We start from the raw sequence: 20,773 nt of genomic DNA on the forward strand, positions 1-20,773 counted from the left end.
ACTTATGTCAACTGACTAATGAAGCTTGCTAAAACAGCACAATAATGATCATTATTAATGGCATTTTCAAAAAAAAATTGAACCACTGTGCGCATTCTACTCAGACTCCAATTCTTGCTTCGTGTAAAGATTGTTTGTATAATTCATAGCGGGTTATTTGTTGACCAGGTTGTGTATTTTGTGAATTTATCTGTAAAAAACATAGGTTGAACATACCTACAGAATTTTGATCAATAAAAAGTTTAAACCATTAATTATAATTTAGTCTTTTGGGATGATCTGAAGGTTTCAGTTCTTGAACACATATTTCTTTGTAGGGGGAAGTTCAGTTTTTTCTTACAGTTTTATGTGCAGTAGAAAATCCAGTATCTTGCTGCTTTGCTAACTTGCACATGGATTTTCAGCCATAGCATCCAAAATATCAAGCAGCTTCTGTCGTTTAGGTGGTCTTCCACTTCGATTAGCATCTTCAACAGAGCCTGTTGCGCAAATTTTTCGATGCGAGTTTGAACTGCATTGCGGTGAAGAACAAGAGTATTTGGAAAGTTTTCAGAAAGCTTTTTCTTCAATAAATCAGTATATTTGTCACATGAAATACAGGTTCAATGAGAACAATTTGTTCCTCTACCGAAAGAACCATTAAGTTATGTTTCTTGCAGCTGTTGATTATGATAAAACAATAAAGCATGTTTAGTCACAACTCAATAACAGATGTCTTGATTTATTACTGAGCAATGTCTGACAAACCCACAAGGCAACCAACCTAAAACAGAAACATCAGAATGCACCAGATAATTCTACAGTATACTGCACAGTGGCTTTCCGAATGTGCTGCATTAACTTTTATAGATATTTAATGTGTCATTTCTATAAAATTGAGGTTAATAGAAAGATTATATTTACAGATATGTAATCTATGCCAAGAAAGATATTGCACTTGGAGAAAAATTAAAAAAGTTTTATTTTGTTAAAAGCTGTTATCCAAGCCCATCGAAATAACAAGTGATATTCTGTCATAACGTGGCATATAAATTGGTCTTTTCAAGGACTGGCTGCGAACTTCAATTTTTTTCTGAGAAAGCAATTCATATTATTATGTAATGATCTTGGGTCCTAACATGTATATACTGAAGTATGTAATTGTTGATAGTGCCAAATTAATCATTGTTAGTTTTTTTTGCTATAACCACATCCTCAAAATGTTTTTCTTTATATTTATAATACACACACATAGTGTTCTACTTAAGAGGCCCTGTCACTTATTTTAGTCTATAAATAATAATTTATTCGCAAACTCTTAAGATAATATTTTACAGGTGTTGAAAATGATGTTCATCCTTTTCCATGCACTTGTCAACATGTTTGACCATGTTCCCGGCTATTCTTGTTAGCTCTACCCTGTCTTTCCTGGATGAATTGGTAATGTTTGTCTTCAATTCTTGTAGGTTGTGTGGATTGCTCCTACAAATAATTTAAGTGACCCCACAGAAAGAAGTCTGGACTAATCGGATCAGGGGATCTTGGTACCAAAAAAATTCTGTACCATCTCTAAAGTAGAGCGAGCTGTATGGCAAATGGCACAGTCCTGTTGCAACCAACAGTAAAGCTAAGAACTATTGGATAATTTCTTTGTAGACGGCAGCATTCACAATTTTTTCTGAAAACAAGGGTCCTATTATTCATCAACTTCAAACTGCACACCATACTCCTATTTTGTGTGGGTATAGAAGAGATTGAAAGAAAATGTGCAGGTTTTCATACCCCAGGTCTGGTAGTTCTGACTATTAACATACTCATGAAGGTGAAACCTCGCTTCATCTGTGAAAAATACTTGATCTAAAGAGCCAATGTTGCCTCTAATGAAGTTCTTGAACCGCTCACAGTAGTGAGCCCTTTAAGCTTAATCAGTATTAGTTTGCTTACAGAAAACCTGCATAACATTTCAGCATTCTCCTCACTGCAGTGTGGGATGAACCTAGTGAAATGTTCTTTTCCCAGCCTAGTCTCCACAAAGATTTGTGAGGAGATATTGTAACTGCTGCATTAATGTCCTGTACAACATGCGTCATTAAAACTGACCTGTGTCGGGAATTTTTCTGGTCACTGAAACTGTTTCACAAAATTTTTTAACTAAATTCTGAATAACACTTTTCACTGATGCTTATTTTCCAAGTTTCTCCCAGAACTTAACGCTGAAACACAACATGAGATTTCATCTCTAAATAAGTTTCCATTGGGAATACATCAAGCTGAATGCATTTTAACAAACAACACCACACAATTAAGCAACTTTGTTCAAAAGCCAATGCTTGACAGAGACTGGCAATACTCAAATGTGCAGGCATTAAACAGGTCTTTTCCACTCCAGCTCCAGTCATACCAACATCCACATTATTTTATCCATCTCACACCACTGTATGTATTTTAACAAAAATATGCAATATAAACTACTGAGTGTTGCGGCCTCATAACTTTAAGTTATTTAAATTAACATACTTAATTTGTTATTTCACATATTTATATTTTAGAAAATCTGATGTGGATACCTCATGTCTTCCTTGTGCACCTATTAAAATGAAATATACACAAAATTTTATTTCATTAATAACTTTTTTCATATATTTTTTTTTTTATTGTTATTATTGAATTATTTATTATACATTTTTTTTTACAACTAGAAGTTGATAATTATTAATAAGTCAATATATTTAAATTTTAAAAAATAAGTTAAAAAAAGGGAGATGAAATCTGATTCAAATCAATGTGCCTTTTTCCCCAAGGGAGATGAAATCTGATTTGAACTAATTCCCCTTATAAGATCCAAATAATTTAATTAAAATTATATTTGGCTATAACTCAGGAACCAATGAAAATAAGTACCACTTATGATATATCATTGAAAAGCTCTCAATGAGGACTAATTATTGCAATTAAGAAAAAGTCTAAAATTAAAATGTTTTGGATTTTGGATTTTTTGGACACTCAAAAGGGGAGGTGCACAACTAGATAATTTTACAACAGTACTAAATCCAAAATTTCAACATCCTACTGCTAATCATTTTTGAGTTATGAGAGATACATACAGATGTCACACCAAAACTAGTCAAAATGAATTCAGGGTTGGTCAAAATGGATATTTCGGTAGAAATATGAAAACAGAAATTTTTTGCAATTACAATACTTTCTTAACTTTGTAAAAGGAAGTAATTAATAAGTACTTTAATTGCATCTATTTTTACTCTGTACAAGGAAGTATTGTAACTGCGAAAAATTTCTGTTTTCAGATTTAAATGGAAATATCCATTTGACCATCCCTAAATCAATTTTGACTAGTCTCGGCGTGACATCTGTACATACGTGCATAACTCAAAAACATTAGCTGTATAATTTTTTATTTTGGATTTATGACTGTTGTAACATCTAGTCGTGCACCTCCCTTTTTGATTGCCATAAACCGCACCAAGTGTTCAAAGAAGCCAAAAATCCAAACATTTGGATTTTGGACTTTTCTTAACTGCAGTAATAAGTCATTATTGAGGACTTTTCAACGATATATCATAAGTGGTACTTATTTTCATTGGTTCCAGAGTTACAGGCAAATAAATTTTAATTAAACATTTTGATCTTACAAGGGGAAGAAGGCACATCGGTTCAAATAAGATTTCATCTCCTTAACATTTGTTAACCTCTGATTGTAAAAATGTTTTATTAAAATAATTCAATAATAACAATAAAAATATGGAAAAATATCAGAAGTTATTAATGAAATAAAATTTTATGCATATGTAATTTAATGTTTTTAATATGTATGTAATATGTAATTTAAGGAAGTCATGTGGTGTACACATCAAATTTTTTATTACTAAATAAAAAATAAATATTATTTAAAAGTCTGAGATTCTGCTTTTTGCAGATGATCTGAAATTATACAAATTAATTTGAAAGCAGATATTACTACGATAATTGTTAATGTATATATATATATGCTAAAAAACACAACAGTTCTAAATATTATTCTTTGCTCAGGTCTACATTAAAAATATAATTCCAGTTTGGAATCCTGTAAATATAAATTGTAATTGTAAATTAATTGAGAATAATCGTAATACTGAAATATTATCTTTTCACGATCCACGAGTTAATTTGATAAGAGGAGTTTCAGCAGTCTTCACTGCTGCATAGAAGAAATCTATCATCATGTCTTATGTAATTGCATAAATTAATAAATGATTATATTGATAATTTTTGGATTTTGAGCAATGTGGATATTTATATTCTGGATGTCAAAGGGCATCCTTTTAAAAAGTATACTTTTGCTGTACCGAGAGCTCAAACATCACAGCATATGAATTTAGAATTACTATTTATCATAAGGAAATTAAAGAAATGTGAATATTTTTAACTGTACTGTCATTTTTAGATATGATTATATATTTTCATAGATTAAAACAACATGTTCTAAACTTAATATAATAGTGGTTATTGTGTGGTTATTCTCTTATCAAGGTTTTACCAGGGTTTCTCTTAATTAATGTATTCAAATGTTGGTGCAGTTTTTTTTATAGATTTTACATACGTATTCATTTCTATTATAGCTGTATATAATATAAAATGAATTTATGAACATCACAATTTCAAAAATTGTTTGATGATGGCTTACCATTACCATACTTTACTGATGAAGGTTTGCTTTTAAACCACAACAAACTTCCTGTATATGAAACCACCATAATATACTGTACCAAAACAAAGCCAATATTTTTTAGAATGAGAAATTGTAAACAGTGACAAAGAACAATATATACATAGTTCATTGAATGCATGTCTACTTAAACCGATGTAGAATTTATGGGTCAAAACAGAAACCCTGGAGCAATAAATTATCACGTAGTTATTTTTTTAATTTAAACTCTTTCATCTTGTGTATTATTTACTTTAAAACTAGTGATTGTTGCATATAATGTTACTACAAAAAAAATAACATAACATACAGACAATTTAACATAATGTATTAAAAATCTGAATAAAATTAATAGCAAAAGAAAATACTGAACAGTTACAGAACTGAAAATTGCTATAGTGCTAGTTACAATAAAGAGAACAAGCAATCATTTAATCAAAATCATGGATTAAATATTGAATAATAAAATAATCATAAAGTCAATTGTAATTTATTTTCAAACTTATTACAATCTTCTATTGATATTAAAAAAAAATATTATTGGCATTTTTGTTTTAGCGACTGATATTTAAGCAAACAATTTTATAAATTATATTTTTATTAAAAAAAGATATTAATTTACCGATAAATAATACTTCCATTTTAATAATTAAGTGAAGATTGGTATAAAATGATCTATTTTAGATCTTTGTTTTTGATATATGCACTCGGCAATCCAAACAAGATTACGGCATTCTTGTTCTTTTAGTTTTAGATAAGAGTAGAAAACACCAAAATGAAATTGCTGAAGAAATGAATTTACATTTAAAGTAACTTCATATTCAAAAAATTTATCTTCTAATGTCTTACTCTCTACAACATCTTCAAATATGTATTTATATATTCCATAAAATTCGGCTGCAGCTTTTACTTCATCGTAAGTTGTACTTTGTGACAATAATTTTAAACCATCAGGATGTAAATAGCCGCAACGTGGATACAAGTCAGCTCTGTTTTCTTTTGATAACCCAGTACCGAACGAATTTATTGTTATGGTAAATGCTCGCCGATCAGCTTCAAACGCTAATATTTCTGACATTTGTTCCGCCGTATTTCCACCCAGTTCCATACAGTATCTATAAAATGTTTCAAGATAGTGTTTATATAAAGTATTACGAATTATTTCAATATTCATTTCGTTTAAATCGTATTCGCTGATGCAGTCAAGAAAATACGGTGCTAACTGCGTATCAATAAGTACAGCGTTGTAAAGTTCTGCTGGTGTTGAAGCTACATGTATAGCCTCCATTTGTTCAAAATTTCCTAAAGGATGACACTTCGGTATTAATTCAGTTATTGGACGTTGATGAAGTGTACCGCTTATTAATAAAATTACATTATCGATCATGTAACTTTGCATAATGAAATCTAGGAAAGTTGACAAAGGTTTAACAGCATTATTTCTTATATACTTAAATTCAATGACGAATTGTTCTCTTAATTTATCATCGATAACATTAACAGAGATTGGATTCACTTCATTCGCTAAAAATGTGCCATAATCGGTTCCTTGTAAGTGTAATTTTAAGTCTTCTAAAGTTTCACATTGAACAAGGTTAAGATAATCATTGTGCGTTAATATTCCGCCTTTAAATCCTCTTACGATTGCTTCAAGAAATCCACCGTCGATATTAAAATGACAGCTTGAAAACATTTTTTTTTTTTGCGTTCATTAACATTATGTTCCACATTACTTTGTCATAAACCAACAATGGAGAATTATTAAGCAAGAAATAGTTATTACGTAATTGTTATAATTCCCGCCAAATTATGAAATTTCATAAATTTGTTAATTTAAAAAGTAAGTTTTTGTTTAAGAAATTGATTCTAAATTAATATGATATTTTATCTTATCCATATAACTATTAACACACTGTTTAAGGGTAAATCATCTTTAAAATTTCTTTAAGTTACTGAAAAATAGTTATTTTAGATAAAGTGTTAATGTAGGGAAATTCAACAGAAAAATTATCGTATGGTGAAACACTGGTTTAAATGAATCAATTGGTCGTCAGCTGTGTTAGCTCAACTGTTTTCGTTGCAGTACTCGTCATGCTCTGTTACGTGAACGTAAACATTACACATTCGTTTGACAACCGTCCAAAAACATGTGATGTGATCTGAGGTGGTGTTATTGTTGTATTAACAGCTTAAAGTGTAATCACAAACATTACTTACAACGGTTAATTCTTACTGCGGTAGTTTTTTTGTATTATTAATGTAGGTTGTGTATGCGTGTTATTTTTAAGTTGAATTATGAAGAATTTTTTACAGTTAAAGGAATATATTATGTTTACAACATGTCAAGATATGTATTTGATGATAAACTTTGATAGGTAATTATTATAGTAGTTATTATTCTAGGGCATCCTGAAACGTATTTTGCATAACCTTGTTCTAGTTTTGTTTATAAATACCATACATTCCATGAAACATGTCGATGTCCGACGGTGATAATTTCGAACAGCAAACTAAAGTGATAGGTTATTGGATGTCTGAAAAGAAAAGTCAGAAGCTGAATTGGACTGATTTTTCAACTGTTTGCAGGTAAGAGAATTGTAACATACTGGTTGTAAATATATTTTTATTCAGTTTTTTAATTTGCGTAATTTAACGTTAGTTGTTCTTAAGAAAAACTAATAATTATTTCTGTCGTGTTCATTTAAAAATACCTATATCTTTGTATCTACCTGCTTTTGATATTTTTGTAGGAAATATTGTGTAATGTTTTGTTGAAAGTAATTAACTAATTTTTTACTCTTTAAACAGCTCTGATTGATAATTTTTATTTTATCTTGTGAATCTAAAAACAATGGGCTAATAATAATGGTAGAAATATATAAAATAAACTCAAAATCCTGTTTGAAACTTTAAAAAAGAAGGGTTGTTGAATTTACTATCCTAATTATCATATTGTGTTGCAGCAACCTGCAACCAACAAAGGATACCAAATAGATTAATTTAGTAAGGATATGGATTTATTTAGTTGTGTTAAATGAAGTAGTCTTAGCAATATGAATTACACTATATAATTACCAAATTGTGTTATATCATCATATTCTATGTGACTAAATTAAATTATTCATACTTAATTATTTTTGCTGGGGTAATTGTTAATTTAAAAAAATTTTAATCTATAAAAAAGTTAAATTCTGAAAATGTGTTTAATTTTATAGATTATAAAGATTTCAGTTGTGTTTCTGAATATTTAATTCTAATACTGTAAATAAATTGATTAATTTTGGAAAAATGAATTACATTTTTCATATTGTAAAGTTTAGTTGTCAGTCTTTCAGCCATGAAATAACTGCAGAATATTTATTTTAACTAAAATTATGATTTTTTTTTTATAATAAAATTTAATTTTGGAATTTTTTGTATTTTGAGATTAGTAAGAAAATTATCATTTTGTGAGTATATATTTTATTAATTGTAAGTTTTCTCACCAATAAGTAGTAGTATTAATAATAATGCTACTAACTCATTAGTCAGTGTATTTTTTTGCTAATTACTGATGTACTGTTTTTATTTTGGTATAAATACATGGTTAACATATGATAGTTTGTTTTACAGTTCAACTGTTTTACCACATACAAAATCTGTTTCATTAATACAAAAAAGCTATTTCTAAAATTAATGCATTACTGATCAGTTTATGTAATACAATAAAATAAATTGTAAAATAAAAAAAATGTTATTACAAAGTTATGTAACAGTTGTAGAGTTCAAATATTGCTTAAAATATTACTAATACAGACTTTTTGTTCTACTATGAAAAAAATTGATAAAAATTTTTAATTTTATTAAAATTGATATCACAAAGCAGTGTTTACAGTGCTGCAGAAAAATATTGACAAACATTTTAATTTATCTCTATTATTAAATACATCAAACAGTAAAAGAAAAAAATCCCTAATATAAACATTAATACTTTCAAAAATTAAAACTAAAAATTATCTTCTTTGAAAATAAACTACAAAAATTTACTGCTTGAGATTTTTTTTTTTTTTTTTTGTCAGTCATTTGACTGATTTGATGGAGCTTTCCAAGATTCCCTATATGATGCCAGCTTCTGTGGTGCGAGTGGTAGCGTCTCGACCTTTCAGCTGGAGGTCCTGGGTTTGAATCCCGGTCAGGCATGGCATTTTTCACACACGCCACAAAACATTCATCTCATCCTCTGCAGAAAAAAATGCTTAACTGCAGAGCTGGAGGTTAAACAAAAAAAAATTCCCATCTAGTGCCAATCATTTCATTTTGGTATACCGCCTTCATCCTACACATCCCTAACAGCTTGTTTTACGTATTCCAAATGTTGTCTGCATCTTTTTCCCATCTACCTTTCCCTCCAATATCAAAGCGACTGTTCCAGGATGCCTTAAGATGTGCCTATAAGTCTGTCTCTTCTTTTAGCTATATTTTTTCAGAAGCTTCTTTCTTCATCAATTTGGCGCAACACCTCTTCATTTGTCACTTTATCCACCCATCTGATTTTTAACATTCTCCTTTAGCATCACATTTCAAAATCTTCTAATCTTTTCTTCTCAGGTACTCTGATCGTACAAGTTTCACTTCTACATAAAGCTACGCTCGAAACATATACTTGAGAACAAAAATGTTTTCCTGATGTTTAAATTAATTTTTGATATAAGTAAATTGTATTTGACTGAAAGCTCGTTTCGCCTGTGCTATTTGGCATTTTATATATCACCCCTGCTTCATCCATCTTTAGTAATTCTACTTCCCAAACAACAAATTCTTCTACCTCCATAACTTTTTTCTTCCTATTTTTACATTCAGTGGTCCATCTTCGTTATTTCTATTACATTTCATTACTCTCATTTTGTTCTTGTTTATTTTCATGCGGTAGTGCTTTTGTAGGACTTCATCCGTGCCATTCATTGTTAATTTTCAATCTTTTCTACTCAGCTAGAATTAATATAACATCAGCAAATCGTAGCATCTTTATCTTTTCACCTTGCACAGTTACTCTAGATCTAAACTGTTCTTTAACATCATTAACTGCTAGTTCTGTGTAAAGATTAAAAAGTAATTAACATCCTTATCCGACTCTCTTTTTTATTACTGCTTCTTTCTTACACTCTTTGATTATTAACCAAACTGTTGCAGTTTGGTTCCTGTAAATTTTAGCAATTGTTTTTCTATCTCTATACTTGAATCCTACATTTTTTTAAATGCTGAAAATTTTATTCCAGTCTATGTTATCAAATGCCTTTTCTAAGTCTATAAATGTCATGTATGTTGGTTTGTTTTTTTTTAATCTTTCTTCTACTATTAATCTGAGTGCTAAAATTGCTTCCCTTGTCCGTAAACTTTTCCTGAAACCAAATTGGTTTTCTCTTAACACTTCCACTCTCCTCTCAATTCTTCTGTACAGAATTTTAGTTAAAATTTTTGATGCAAGAGTAGTTAAGGTAATTGTTCTGTATTCCCCACATTTATTATCTACTGCTGCTTCAAAAAACTTAAAAGACTTCAAAAAGATTGTTATTGTCAATAACACTCTTTTTGGAGTCTGATGTAACTTACCCTTTCTCATAAATATTATACAGCATTTTGTTTAATTTCTATATATTCCAGGAGCCTTTCTCCCATTTAAATTCCTTAATTCTCTAATAAATTCAGATCTTAGTATTGTATCTCTCTATTCATCCATTTCTACTTCCTCTTCTTCTATAACACCAGTTTCTGATTCATTTCCTCTGTATAACTCTTCAATATATTCCATCCACCTATCGACCTTTTCTTTCATATTATAAGTCGGTGTACCATCTTTATTTAACACATTATTGGATTTTAACTTATTTACCACAAAATTCTCCTTAACTTTCCTTTATGCTCTGTTTGTTTTACTAATGATCATTTTTCTGAACACTTTTCTTTAATCAACTCTTCCTTTGCTAATTTGCACTTCCTGTGTATAGCATTTCTTAATTGTCGATAGGTCCTTTTACCTTCCTCATCATTAGCATTCTTATACTTTCTACTCTCATCCATCAGCTGCATATCCTCTGAAATCCAAGGTTTTCTACCAGTTCTCTTTGTTCCGCCTAAGTTCGCTTCTGCTGATTTAAGAATTTCCTTTTTAACATTCTCCCATTCTTCTTCTATATTTTCTACTTTATCTTTTTAACTCAGACCTCTTGCATTGTCCTCCTCAAACATCTTTTCTTCTTCTTCCTCAAGCTTCTCTAAATTCCACCGATTTATGTGACACCTTCATGTTTTTAAACCCCAATCTACATTTCATCACTAAATTATGGTTGCTATCAATGTCTGCTCCTGGATATGCCTTGCAGTCGACGAGTTGATTTCTAAATCTTTGTTTAACTGTGGTATAATCTATCTGATACCTCACAGTATCGCCTGGCTTTTTCCATGTGTATATTCTTCTATTATGATTTTTAAACTGGGTGTTGGCAATTATTAAATTATATTTTGTGCAAAACTCAATAAGTCGGTCCCGTCTTTCATTTCTTTTGCCCAGCCCATATTCATTCACATCTTCTTCCTTGCCTCTTCTGATGCTTGCAACTTCGTCATCATCATGGGCACTTGTAGGCATATAGATGTTAATAATTGTTGTCAGCTTAGGTTTTGATTTTATCTTGATTACAATGATTCAAAAAAAAAGTTAAGCTTTTTGAAATACTCTTCTCTCTTCCCTATTTTCTTCTTCATTACAAAACCTACACTACCCTTTATTTGATGTTAAGTTAATTATTCTAAAATCACCTGACCAAAAGTTGTTTTCTCTTCCCACTGAACCTTGCTAATTACTACTTCATCTACATTTAACCTACCCAATTCCCTCTTTAAATTTTTTAACCTACCAGTCTTTTTTAGACCTCTGACTTGTAGAATGTTATTTTTTAATTATTTTTGTGATTCTTTCTTAGCAGTCCCCACCTTATGATCTGAACGGCGTATTAGTTTACCTCCGGAATATTTTACCAAGGAATGCGCTTCTGTTACATGAAAATGCAGAGAGCTACATTTTCTTGGAAGAAAAACAGCTGCAGTTTTCCATTGTCTTCAGCTGCACAGTACTCAGAAGAGTGAGTGATGTTGATATGGCCATTTAAGTCTTCCTGACGTATGCCCTTAACAATTACTGAAAGAGCTACTGCTCTATTTCAGGAGTAATTACTTAGTCTGGCTCTCAACAGATACCACTCCGATATGGTTGCACCTTTGGTCCAGCTACTCTGTATCACTGCGCACTCAAGCTCCCTCACCATCGGCAAGGTTTCATGATTCATGTAGGGGGTTTGAGGTGTAATCTGATAAATCATCTTCAATTTTCCAAACATAAAAAAACTTACAGGTGTGTAAACTCAAATTTAGTTATTATTCTGATTTCTATATAGGCTAATGGCAGAAATTTCACATATGCTATTCAAAACTCATGAAAGAACATAATAAAATACTGTGTTCATTGTGCTATAGGGGATGGTCTCATTACAAACAACTCATATAAAAACTTGAACTCATTAGATTGGTGTTGCAAAAAGAAGTAAGAGGATAAACATAGGTACACCATATGCATTGCTATATGTAAACACAGCCGGTCCCCGTGGCGTCAGTGGTAGTGTCTCTGCTTTTATCAGGAGGTCCTGGGTTCAAGTCCAAATCAGGCATAGCATTTTCGCATGCTACAAAATTATCATTTTATCTCATCTTCTGAAGCAGTATCTAATGGTCTGAGAGGCTAAAAAATTTAATAGTTCTATATATAAATACAAGATCAGAAGCAGTTATATCCTTTTATATAGAGCTCCTATATAATTTTTACAAATCTATTTGATAATGTTTCATTACATTTTATGACTGTTTTTCATTATATTACCAGTAAGTAAGCATTTAATTATAGCTAATAACTATTACTAATATAATACATTGTTTGTTTTATTTTTGAGAAAAACTGGTTTTGAATTTGCCTTTTAAACAAGGTATTGTTTTCCAACATAAATTATGAACTAGTATTTATTATCGTTAGCTTTTTTTTTATGAAAAATAAACAAATTTAGTAGTAGTCCACTGTAGATTTTTACCGTGTAAATGCAACAATCATGACTTGTTTATGCGTAATTCTTAGTAAAAAAGGGACTGACAGGTGACCCAAACTTTCAACCAAGGAGACTTAGCGAATTCTTAGGTTTTATGTAACAGCTGTTGGTAGCAGTAGGTTGATGAAACCAGCCCTATAGCTATTAAATATACTTTCTTAATATTATTTAAACTTAATTGGAAAAAAGCTGTCAAAAAAGTTTGTTTTTATTTTATTTGCTATTAAAAAAATAAAATGCACAGAATATTGCAATCTGTATACAAAATGAGTTTCATGTGTTTTCTGAAAGTTATTCACCTATTATCATGAAATAAATATAATTTTGACTGATTTTGATTTAAAAAAAAATTTTTTTAATGCAATTAAGTAGAAAGCGTTGAACATTGTTCATTGTTAATTTTTCATTTGACTTTCTTGTTTATAAAAATAATTGTTGTAGGAAACCATATAATTAATTTTTTTATTGAAGTTTTCTTATAGTAAAAAATAATTTGTTCAAATTGATAAAAAAGTTAGGTATTAATGTAGTAGGTGATTAACCTCTAACCCACCGGGTTGGTCTAGTGGTGAACGCGTCTTCCCATTTCAGCTGATTTGGAAGTTGAGAGTTCCAGTGTTCAAGTCCCAGTAAAGGCAGTTACTTTTCTACGGATTTGAATACTAGATCGTTGATACTAGTGTTCTTTGGAGGTTGGGTTTCAATTAACCACACATTTCAAGTATGGTCGATCTGAGACTGTACAAGGCTACACTTCATTTACACTCATACATATCGTCCTCTGAATGGTAATATCTGAATATCTGGTAATGGTAATATCCTCAGTAATATCTGAATGGTAATTCCCAGAGGCTAAATAGGAAAAAGAAAAAAAAATAGTGATCAACCTCTGTAGTTAGTTCTTAGGTGGCGCCACTAATATCCTACATTGAAATAAGAAAATAAATACTAAAAGGAATGAATAAATGGACTAATTTAAGAATAAATTAACCTCGCTCATGCTATATGCTGTTATATGTATTATATATGTTATAAGGGAAAGGAGAAAATTGGGGAAAGGGAAAGGGAGTATGGTAAAAATGAAAATGGGAAAAAGGAAAGAGGGAATGGAAAGGGTAAAAGGGAAAGGTTAAATTTTTGTGAAGTTCCGTAATGTTCATTTTGTTAACGTTTTATCAAACTTTCAGTTGTGTTCATTTAATCTGTATATATACTCAAATATACTTACTTACAAAGATGTTCAATAGCAAAGGATTGCCGGGTCTGCTAGTTATAAATATAATCTAACCAAACTTAACCTACCCTCGCTTTGCTCACTAATCTTAACTAGCAAGTGAAGGTTGGTGAATTGGTTAAATATAATTTTGGTATTAATTAAATAAAGATAATTTCATTTATTCTTATGTTAGTCCATTTATTCATTCTTTTTTGTATTTATTTTGTTATTTCAATATAGTGTTTCAGTGGCACCATCTAAGAACTAACTAATGGACTACAGAGGTAGATCGCCTACAAGATTAATACCAAAAGTTGTTATACGAGGAATCCAATGTTTATAATACATTGTATTAAATAATAAATTTAATTAAAAAAACAACAAAATCAATGTTCACATCTCAAAAATCTCAAATCTTTACAAAACTAACTTTTTATGTATAGTAATATGTAATTAAAATTTAATCTCCGAGACAGCTAATATAAGACCAGTATACATTTTAAAATATAATGATTTAGCATTTACATTGTATCCCCAAAATTTATTTATTAGCAAATATTTTGATTATTAACAAGTTGAAAATCACACTACCTAGTAAAGTTTTTTTTACTATAAATACAAACTCAAAATTAATACTTTTTTGTGGCTATTTTAAGATATAACAAAATTCAATAACTGTTGTTTTTTTGAACAATTTATCACTGATGATGAATTTATGGCCAGTAGTCCCTGCAACTTTGGACTCTAGGCTCAATTTATATTAATTTTCTTAATACCATACTAACTGGTACCCACCTTTTTTCATCTGAAGTTCTGGGACCATGTGGATGAAAAAGGTGTAATAGCAAGTCATTGTTTTCCTTAATTGTATTCTCTAATTTTCCAATACCATCTACCATCTTAAATGCAGACAATGACTTAATTGTTTGAAATGAAAATGTGTCACAGTTGGGAATAAATCATGAAATGCTGTAATCGCTCTGAAAATTGTAGACTTAAATAAATCTATGAAAGATTTTATCTGTGGAATTTTCTTAGGCGTATCATATCTCTTCTCCGATTTCAAGCCGGTTGCTTTTCCTGTTCTTTGAGATGTAAAGAAAAGTCATCTCTGACATATTGTCACAACAAAACTTGTACATGTCTTCTGCTATTAGAATTTAGCCACTGTTTGACTTACAAACATGATGTAGTCACAGACTCTTTATTACATGCATTTTTTCATGAAAAGAAGCAAAAAAATTCCATTTATATATAGCTTGATGAATTAATTTTCCACATAAGCTTGAAGCTTGTTCAAGGGAGTATGAAAACGGAAATGTTTAAGCATATGAAAAATGCCATGTCTGACCAGAACTTGAACCTGGGACCTCCAGATGGAAAGCCGAGATGCTACTACTCTGTCATTTTTGATCGGCTTGAACATTAAAGTCGCTGAGGCACTGGTAATTATTGACAACATCTTTCATCTTTTTTTTTAATTTTTATAATGGCTACTTGAACCATCACCAAAATAAATTATCTTCTTTACATCCATTACACGATGTGATCTTTGTAATGAATTGAGCTCTGTAGTACTAAGTCATTGTTTGAAAGTTATTTCTTCCTTCATGCCAACAGAATCATCGTGTAAAATTTCAGGTACAAAACCTTTTCCTGGACAGAACAGACGTACATCACTATTTTGAGAATAAATAATCAAGTAAATATGAAAAAATTTGAGATTTTTGCTGTGTTTTACTTTTGAGTTATTTCATGTTGAATGTAGCCAATTTTATGCAAATTAGAATGTATAGAAGCTTCTAAAAAGTAAGGCCCAGATTTGAAAAAGTGACCCCCAGATCCCAGATTTGCCCATAAAATCTTGAAGATGAGTCTCTTTTTCCTCAAAAATATTCGGTTCCAAAATTGAGTTTTTGTGTTTTTATAAATTAAATTTTCATTTAGTTTTAAGAGCAATTTCCTTTAGAATAGACCATAATATTCTTTGGTCATAAAATATGGTACGTTTTAAATTTATAAATGTGATTTTTTTTTTAACTTATCTTTAAAGACAAGGAAGTTTCCACAGATTTAAAAAAATTATAAAATTGGCCAACATGCTTATAAAAAATGGCTGCTCAAAAAAATACAAACATCCTAAAAATAAAAAAAAACCCAACTTTTTAAATTTAGTAAGACTTACGATAAAAAATAAATAAATTTCACTAGCTACAGTTTAGTTTTGTATCGGGTGAGTTTGGTATGGATTGATCCTATTATTTTCTGTATGATTTGACATTTATATTAATTAAAATGCCATTTTTATATCTATCACTTCTGTTGCTTTGATGATATCTTTCATAAAATGAAGTGTTTTATTTACCTAATGTCATATATTGAATGAGTTATTTCTGTTGAGCCATGACAGCCTGATGTATCGTCAAGTTCAAAAGTATATATTTTTCTTTGGGCTGTTTCTATACATATGTATATATTTCACGTTGTTGTTTAATTAATTATCTATTTTTAAGTTGCAGAGCTGTGAAATTTTTGGATATCATTCAAAGCAATAGATTAACTTTTTTTTCTCTAATATTATTTTACGTTATTGAGAACAGGTTTTTTACATTGATTTGTTATCAGTCATTCAACAATATGGTATGTTATTTTTGGATTAATTGCTTACTTTAATTAAAAGTAAAATTTATATATATATATATATATATATATATATATATATATATATATACTCAATAATGACTGAAGAAGAAAAAAAAATATATACATACACATACACACATGAGATCTGTAAATAAAGTAATGAGACTGGTTCAGAAAAACTTTTTATTTACAATCAAATTATACATGGACTCTACCACCTTCAAAATAGTTCTCTTTGGGAAGTCACACAACACTTGAAACGGTTTTCCCACTCTTCATAGCAGTGGTAGGACTCAGAAACTGGAATATCCTTCGACGGTCGGTGAAATTTTTTTTAATGTTTTCTACTGTTCCAAAATGGTGTCCTTCGATGTGTTTTTTTTAAGTTGGAAACAGGAATAAGTCGCAGGGACTCAAGTCAGGTGAATAAGGTGGTTGAGGAATTACAGGAATGTTTTTCTTTACCAAAAACTCATTAATTGATAGTGCAGTGTGATAAGGTGCACTATCATGATGCAGTATCCAGTTGTCTTTGGCAACTCTTTTCCATAGCCTTTCAAGAATTCTCGGTAAACATATTGATTTACAGTCTGTCCTGTAGGCAAAAACTTATAGACAACGCCATTACTATCGAAGAAAGAAATTAATGTGGTTTTGATTTGTTAATTTTTGCTTTTTTGGGACGTGGTGAGTTTGAAGGTGCCATTCATTTCTCTAGCATTTTGTTTCTGGGTCGTACCCAAATATCCAAGATTAATCACACGTATAACATTTTTTAGAAAATCAGAATCGGTTTCATTCACCCTAGAAGATTGTGGCACACTTCCATCCACCCTGTTGTTTTTTTTGTTCAACAGTGAGGTTTCTCGGGACCAATTTTGCAGAAAATCTTTTCATATCCAATTTGTTTGTCAAAATTTGATGGATTGTGGTACGGTTCAAATTAGTTGTTCTGCAATCATTCTGACAGTTAATCACGTCGTACCATATCAAGTCTCTGATTCGCTCAACATTGTCATCAGTTATTGACGTTATTGTTCTTCCAGAGCATAGATCATCCCCAACCGATTCCCAGCCATCTGAAAATGCTTTAAACCACGTAAAAAGTCGGGCTTGTGATAAAGCGTCATCTCATTACGCCCTTTTCAATTTTGAAAAGGTTCAATAGCATTCTCACCGAGTTTAACACAAAACTTGATTACACAACATCGCTTATAATTATATCGTTCGTTTTTGTAACGCACAACAAAAACTCGTTTCACGAAAAGTTTGTGACGTCTACGTCTCACGTAGACTAAAAATATTAATGCCTAATATAAATCAGCTGTTCATATAAACGTATGTTTACTTGTAACTTTACAGTGTTGCCACTTTGGCTGCCAAAAAAAACTAGTCTCATTACTTTAGTTACAGACGTGTGTGTGTGTGTGTGTTTTTTTTTGTTTGTTTCATTGAAAGAAAAATCAATTAAAAAAAAAAAATAATGATCAGCATGTTTATTTACAAGAATGATGTATTTTTTGATAGAGTTTAGAAATTCAAGGTTAGACTAGTTTTACAGTTTTTGAAAGTTAACATTTTAGTTTTAAATCATGTAGCTGGAAACAGCTACAATCATGTAGCTGGTAGCTGGAAACAGCTTCATATGTCATTTGATTTTAATTAGCGGGGCATAACATAATTATCATTCTTAAGAATCGATCGCTACTTTTTGGAACGGTAGTTAGAAATTAGTAAACTTATTAGGCGGTTTAATTCCTTTAAATTTGGGAACTTTCAAACTATAATTCATATCAAAAATTACATTATTCATATTATATTTATTTAAATAAAAAAATAAATTTAAGTTAATTAAAAAAGTTTGAAAGATGGACCACTGAATGTGAAAATAGGAGGAGAAAAGATTATGGAGGTAGAAGAATTTTGTTATTTGGGAAGTAGAATTACTAAAGATGGACGAAGCAGGAGCGATATAAAATGCCGAATTGCACAAGCGAAACGAGCCTTCAGTAAGAAATATAATTTGTTTACATCAAAAATTAATTTAAATGTCAGGAAAAGATTTTTGAAAGTGTATGTTTGGAGTGTCGCTTTATATGGAAGTGAAACTTGGACGATCGGAGTATATGAGAAGAAAAGATTAGAAGCTTTTGTAATGCGGTGCTATAGGAGAATGTTAAAAATCAGACGGGTGGATAAAGTGACAAATGAAGAGGTATTGCGGCAAATAGATGAAGAAAGAAGCATTTGGAAAAATATAGTTAAAAGAAGAGACAGACTTATAGGCCACATACTAAGGCATCCTGGAATAGTCGCTTTAATATTGGAAGGACAGGTAGAAGGAAAAAATTGTGTAGGCAGGCCACGTTTGGAATATGTAAAACAAGTTGTTAGGGATGTAGGATGTAGAGGGTATACTGAAATGAAACGACTAGCACTAGATAGGGAATCTTGGAGAGCTGCATCAAACCAGTCAAATGACTGAAGACAAAAAAAAAAATAGTTTGCATATAAATAGTGTTTAATGTTATTATATGAATACCAGCAAAAAAAAGTCAACCAAATAAGTGAATAACCTCAACTCTACTACGTCACCATAATTATAAAACAAAACGAAAAAAATTTTAAAGAATACAATTGTAAAAAAAAAAAAAATAGATAATATTTTAATTATATCTACTTAAAAAGACTCAGTTTAGTTGTTAAAAGTAATTTTTATTTTATATTAATATTAATTTATGTTTGTAACACAAGGATAACAGCATTAGGACATGTTATTCATTTATATAATGCAGCACAACAAACAAACACAAATTTATACATCTGTTTAAATATTAAAATTGTAATTGTTTACATAACGCTAGAAATAATTTTAAATTTATATATTTTCACCGCGGTATAAGTTGTGTCCTTCAATAATAACAATTACAAAAACAAACACGTAAAATAAAACATGTGAAATATTATTACGTTGTTAATTTTTATACTCGATCGTATTTGCAGAATTATAATAATAAATTTTACTAGTTAAAGATTCTACGGCTGCAGGAATTGTCCCCTCTAAAGGAAGTGAATTTAAAACGTTTAAAAGAAATCATATTTTCTAGGCTTCTATAAATTGTTATTTTTTTAATTAAAGAATCCCAGAAAGTTGTCTGGTATTTATTTAATTTTTCTCATACAAGACTGAACCGTAATAGACGAATGAAAGATAATTTAAAACCTGGGATTTCCATCGATCTAGTTTAACTACGCAAACACTCCTGCAGCTTAGTAACAAAAAGATTTTAATTGAAATATATATTTTAAAACATTTGTGATTTAAAAGTACGTTACAAAAAAATATTTTCTGCCGTAATCCCTTTATGGGGATTTGAATAATACCAATTACTATTCGGAAATATCTTGAGTTACTTGAGGGGCATTAAATTATACGGAAAAATTTACCTACCCTTTGTGTAAAATTTTAAAAATTGAAGCTACAACGTGCGTATCCTTGTCCGATTGCAACCAAACTTAAATTATATAATTTTCCTATTTTCTGATATTATCATGGCAAATTTTATCCAAATCGGCTTATCCAGTCTGTAAATAACAAGCAAACAACCGGAGAAAGTAAAAAAAAAATTATTTTTTATTTTTATATACGTTTAAAGTGAAATTGACTGACTATATCATCTGTGTACTTTGTCCCAACAGACATTGTCATCAGATATGAAAAGTTCTGTGATTTTTAATTATTTATATTCACGGAACCGATTCACCTAATGTAAAAAAAGCTATTTTTATTATAATACTTTTATATGTTGTACGATATAATTGTACAACCTCCTCTATGAATCATGAGACCTTGCCGTTGGTGAGGGGGCTTGAGTGCTCAGGGATACAGAGTAGCTGGACCGAAGGTGCAACCATATCGGAGAGGTATTTGTTGAGAGCCAGACTAAGGAATGATTCCTGAAAGAGGGCAGCAGCTCTTTCAGTAGTTGTTAGGGGCGTGAGTCACAGTGACTTAAACGGCCATATCAACATCACTCAGTCCTCTGAGTACTGCGCAGCTGAAAGCAATTGAAAACTACAGCTGTTTTTTTTTTCCAAGAAAAT

At 30.3% G+C, this 20,773-nt stretch overlaps 1 protein-coding gene and 1 pseudogene across 1 annotated transcript in view; one reads left to right on the forward strand and one right to left on the reverse strand.

The window, feature by feature from the left end:
- Positions 1–5,330: 5,330 nt before the first annotated feature.
- Positions 5,331–6,374, reverse strand: LOC142330925 (V-type proton ATPase subunit d pseudogene; annotated as a pseudogene).
- Positions 6,375–6,738: 364 nt separating this feature from the next.
- Positions 6,739–20,773, forward strand: part of LOC142331025 (inositol-tetrakisphosphate 1-kinase-like) — a 118,923-nt gene continuing 104,888 nt past the window's right edge. Inside the window, exon 1 of the mRNA XM_075376606.1 lies at positions 6,739–7,267. Within this exon, the coding sequence (XP_075232721.1) occupies positions 7,155–7,267 (113 nt within the window). The 5' untranslated portion in view covers positions 6,739–7,154. The remainder of the gene's footprint in view (positions 7,268–20,773) is intronic.

Source organism: Lycorma delicatula, chromosome 10, assembly GCF_047948215.1.
Source record: "Lycorma delicatula isolate Av1 chromosome 10, ASM4794821v1, whole genome shotgun sequence".
Classification (NCBI taxonomy): domain Eukaryota; kingdom Metazoa; phylum Arthropoda; class Insecta; order Hemiptera; family Fulgoridae; genus Lycorma; species Lycorma delicatula.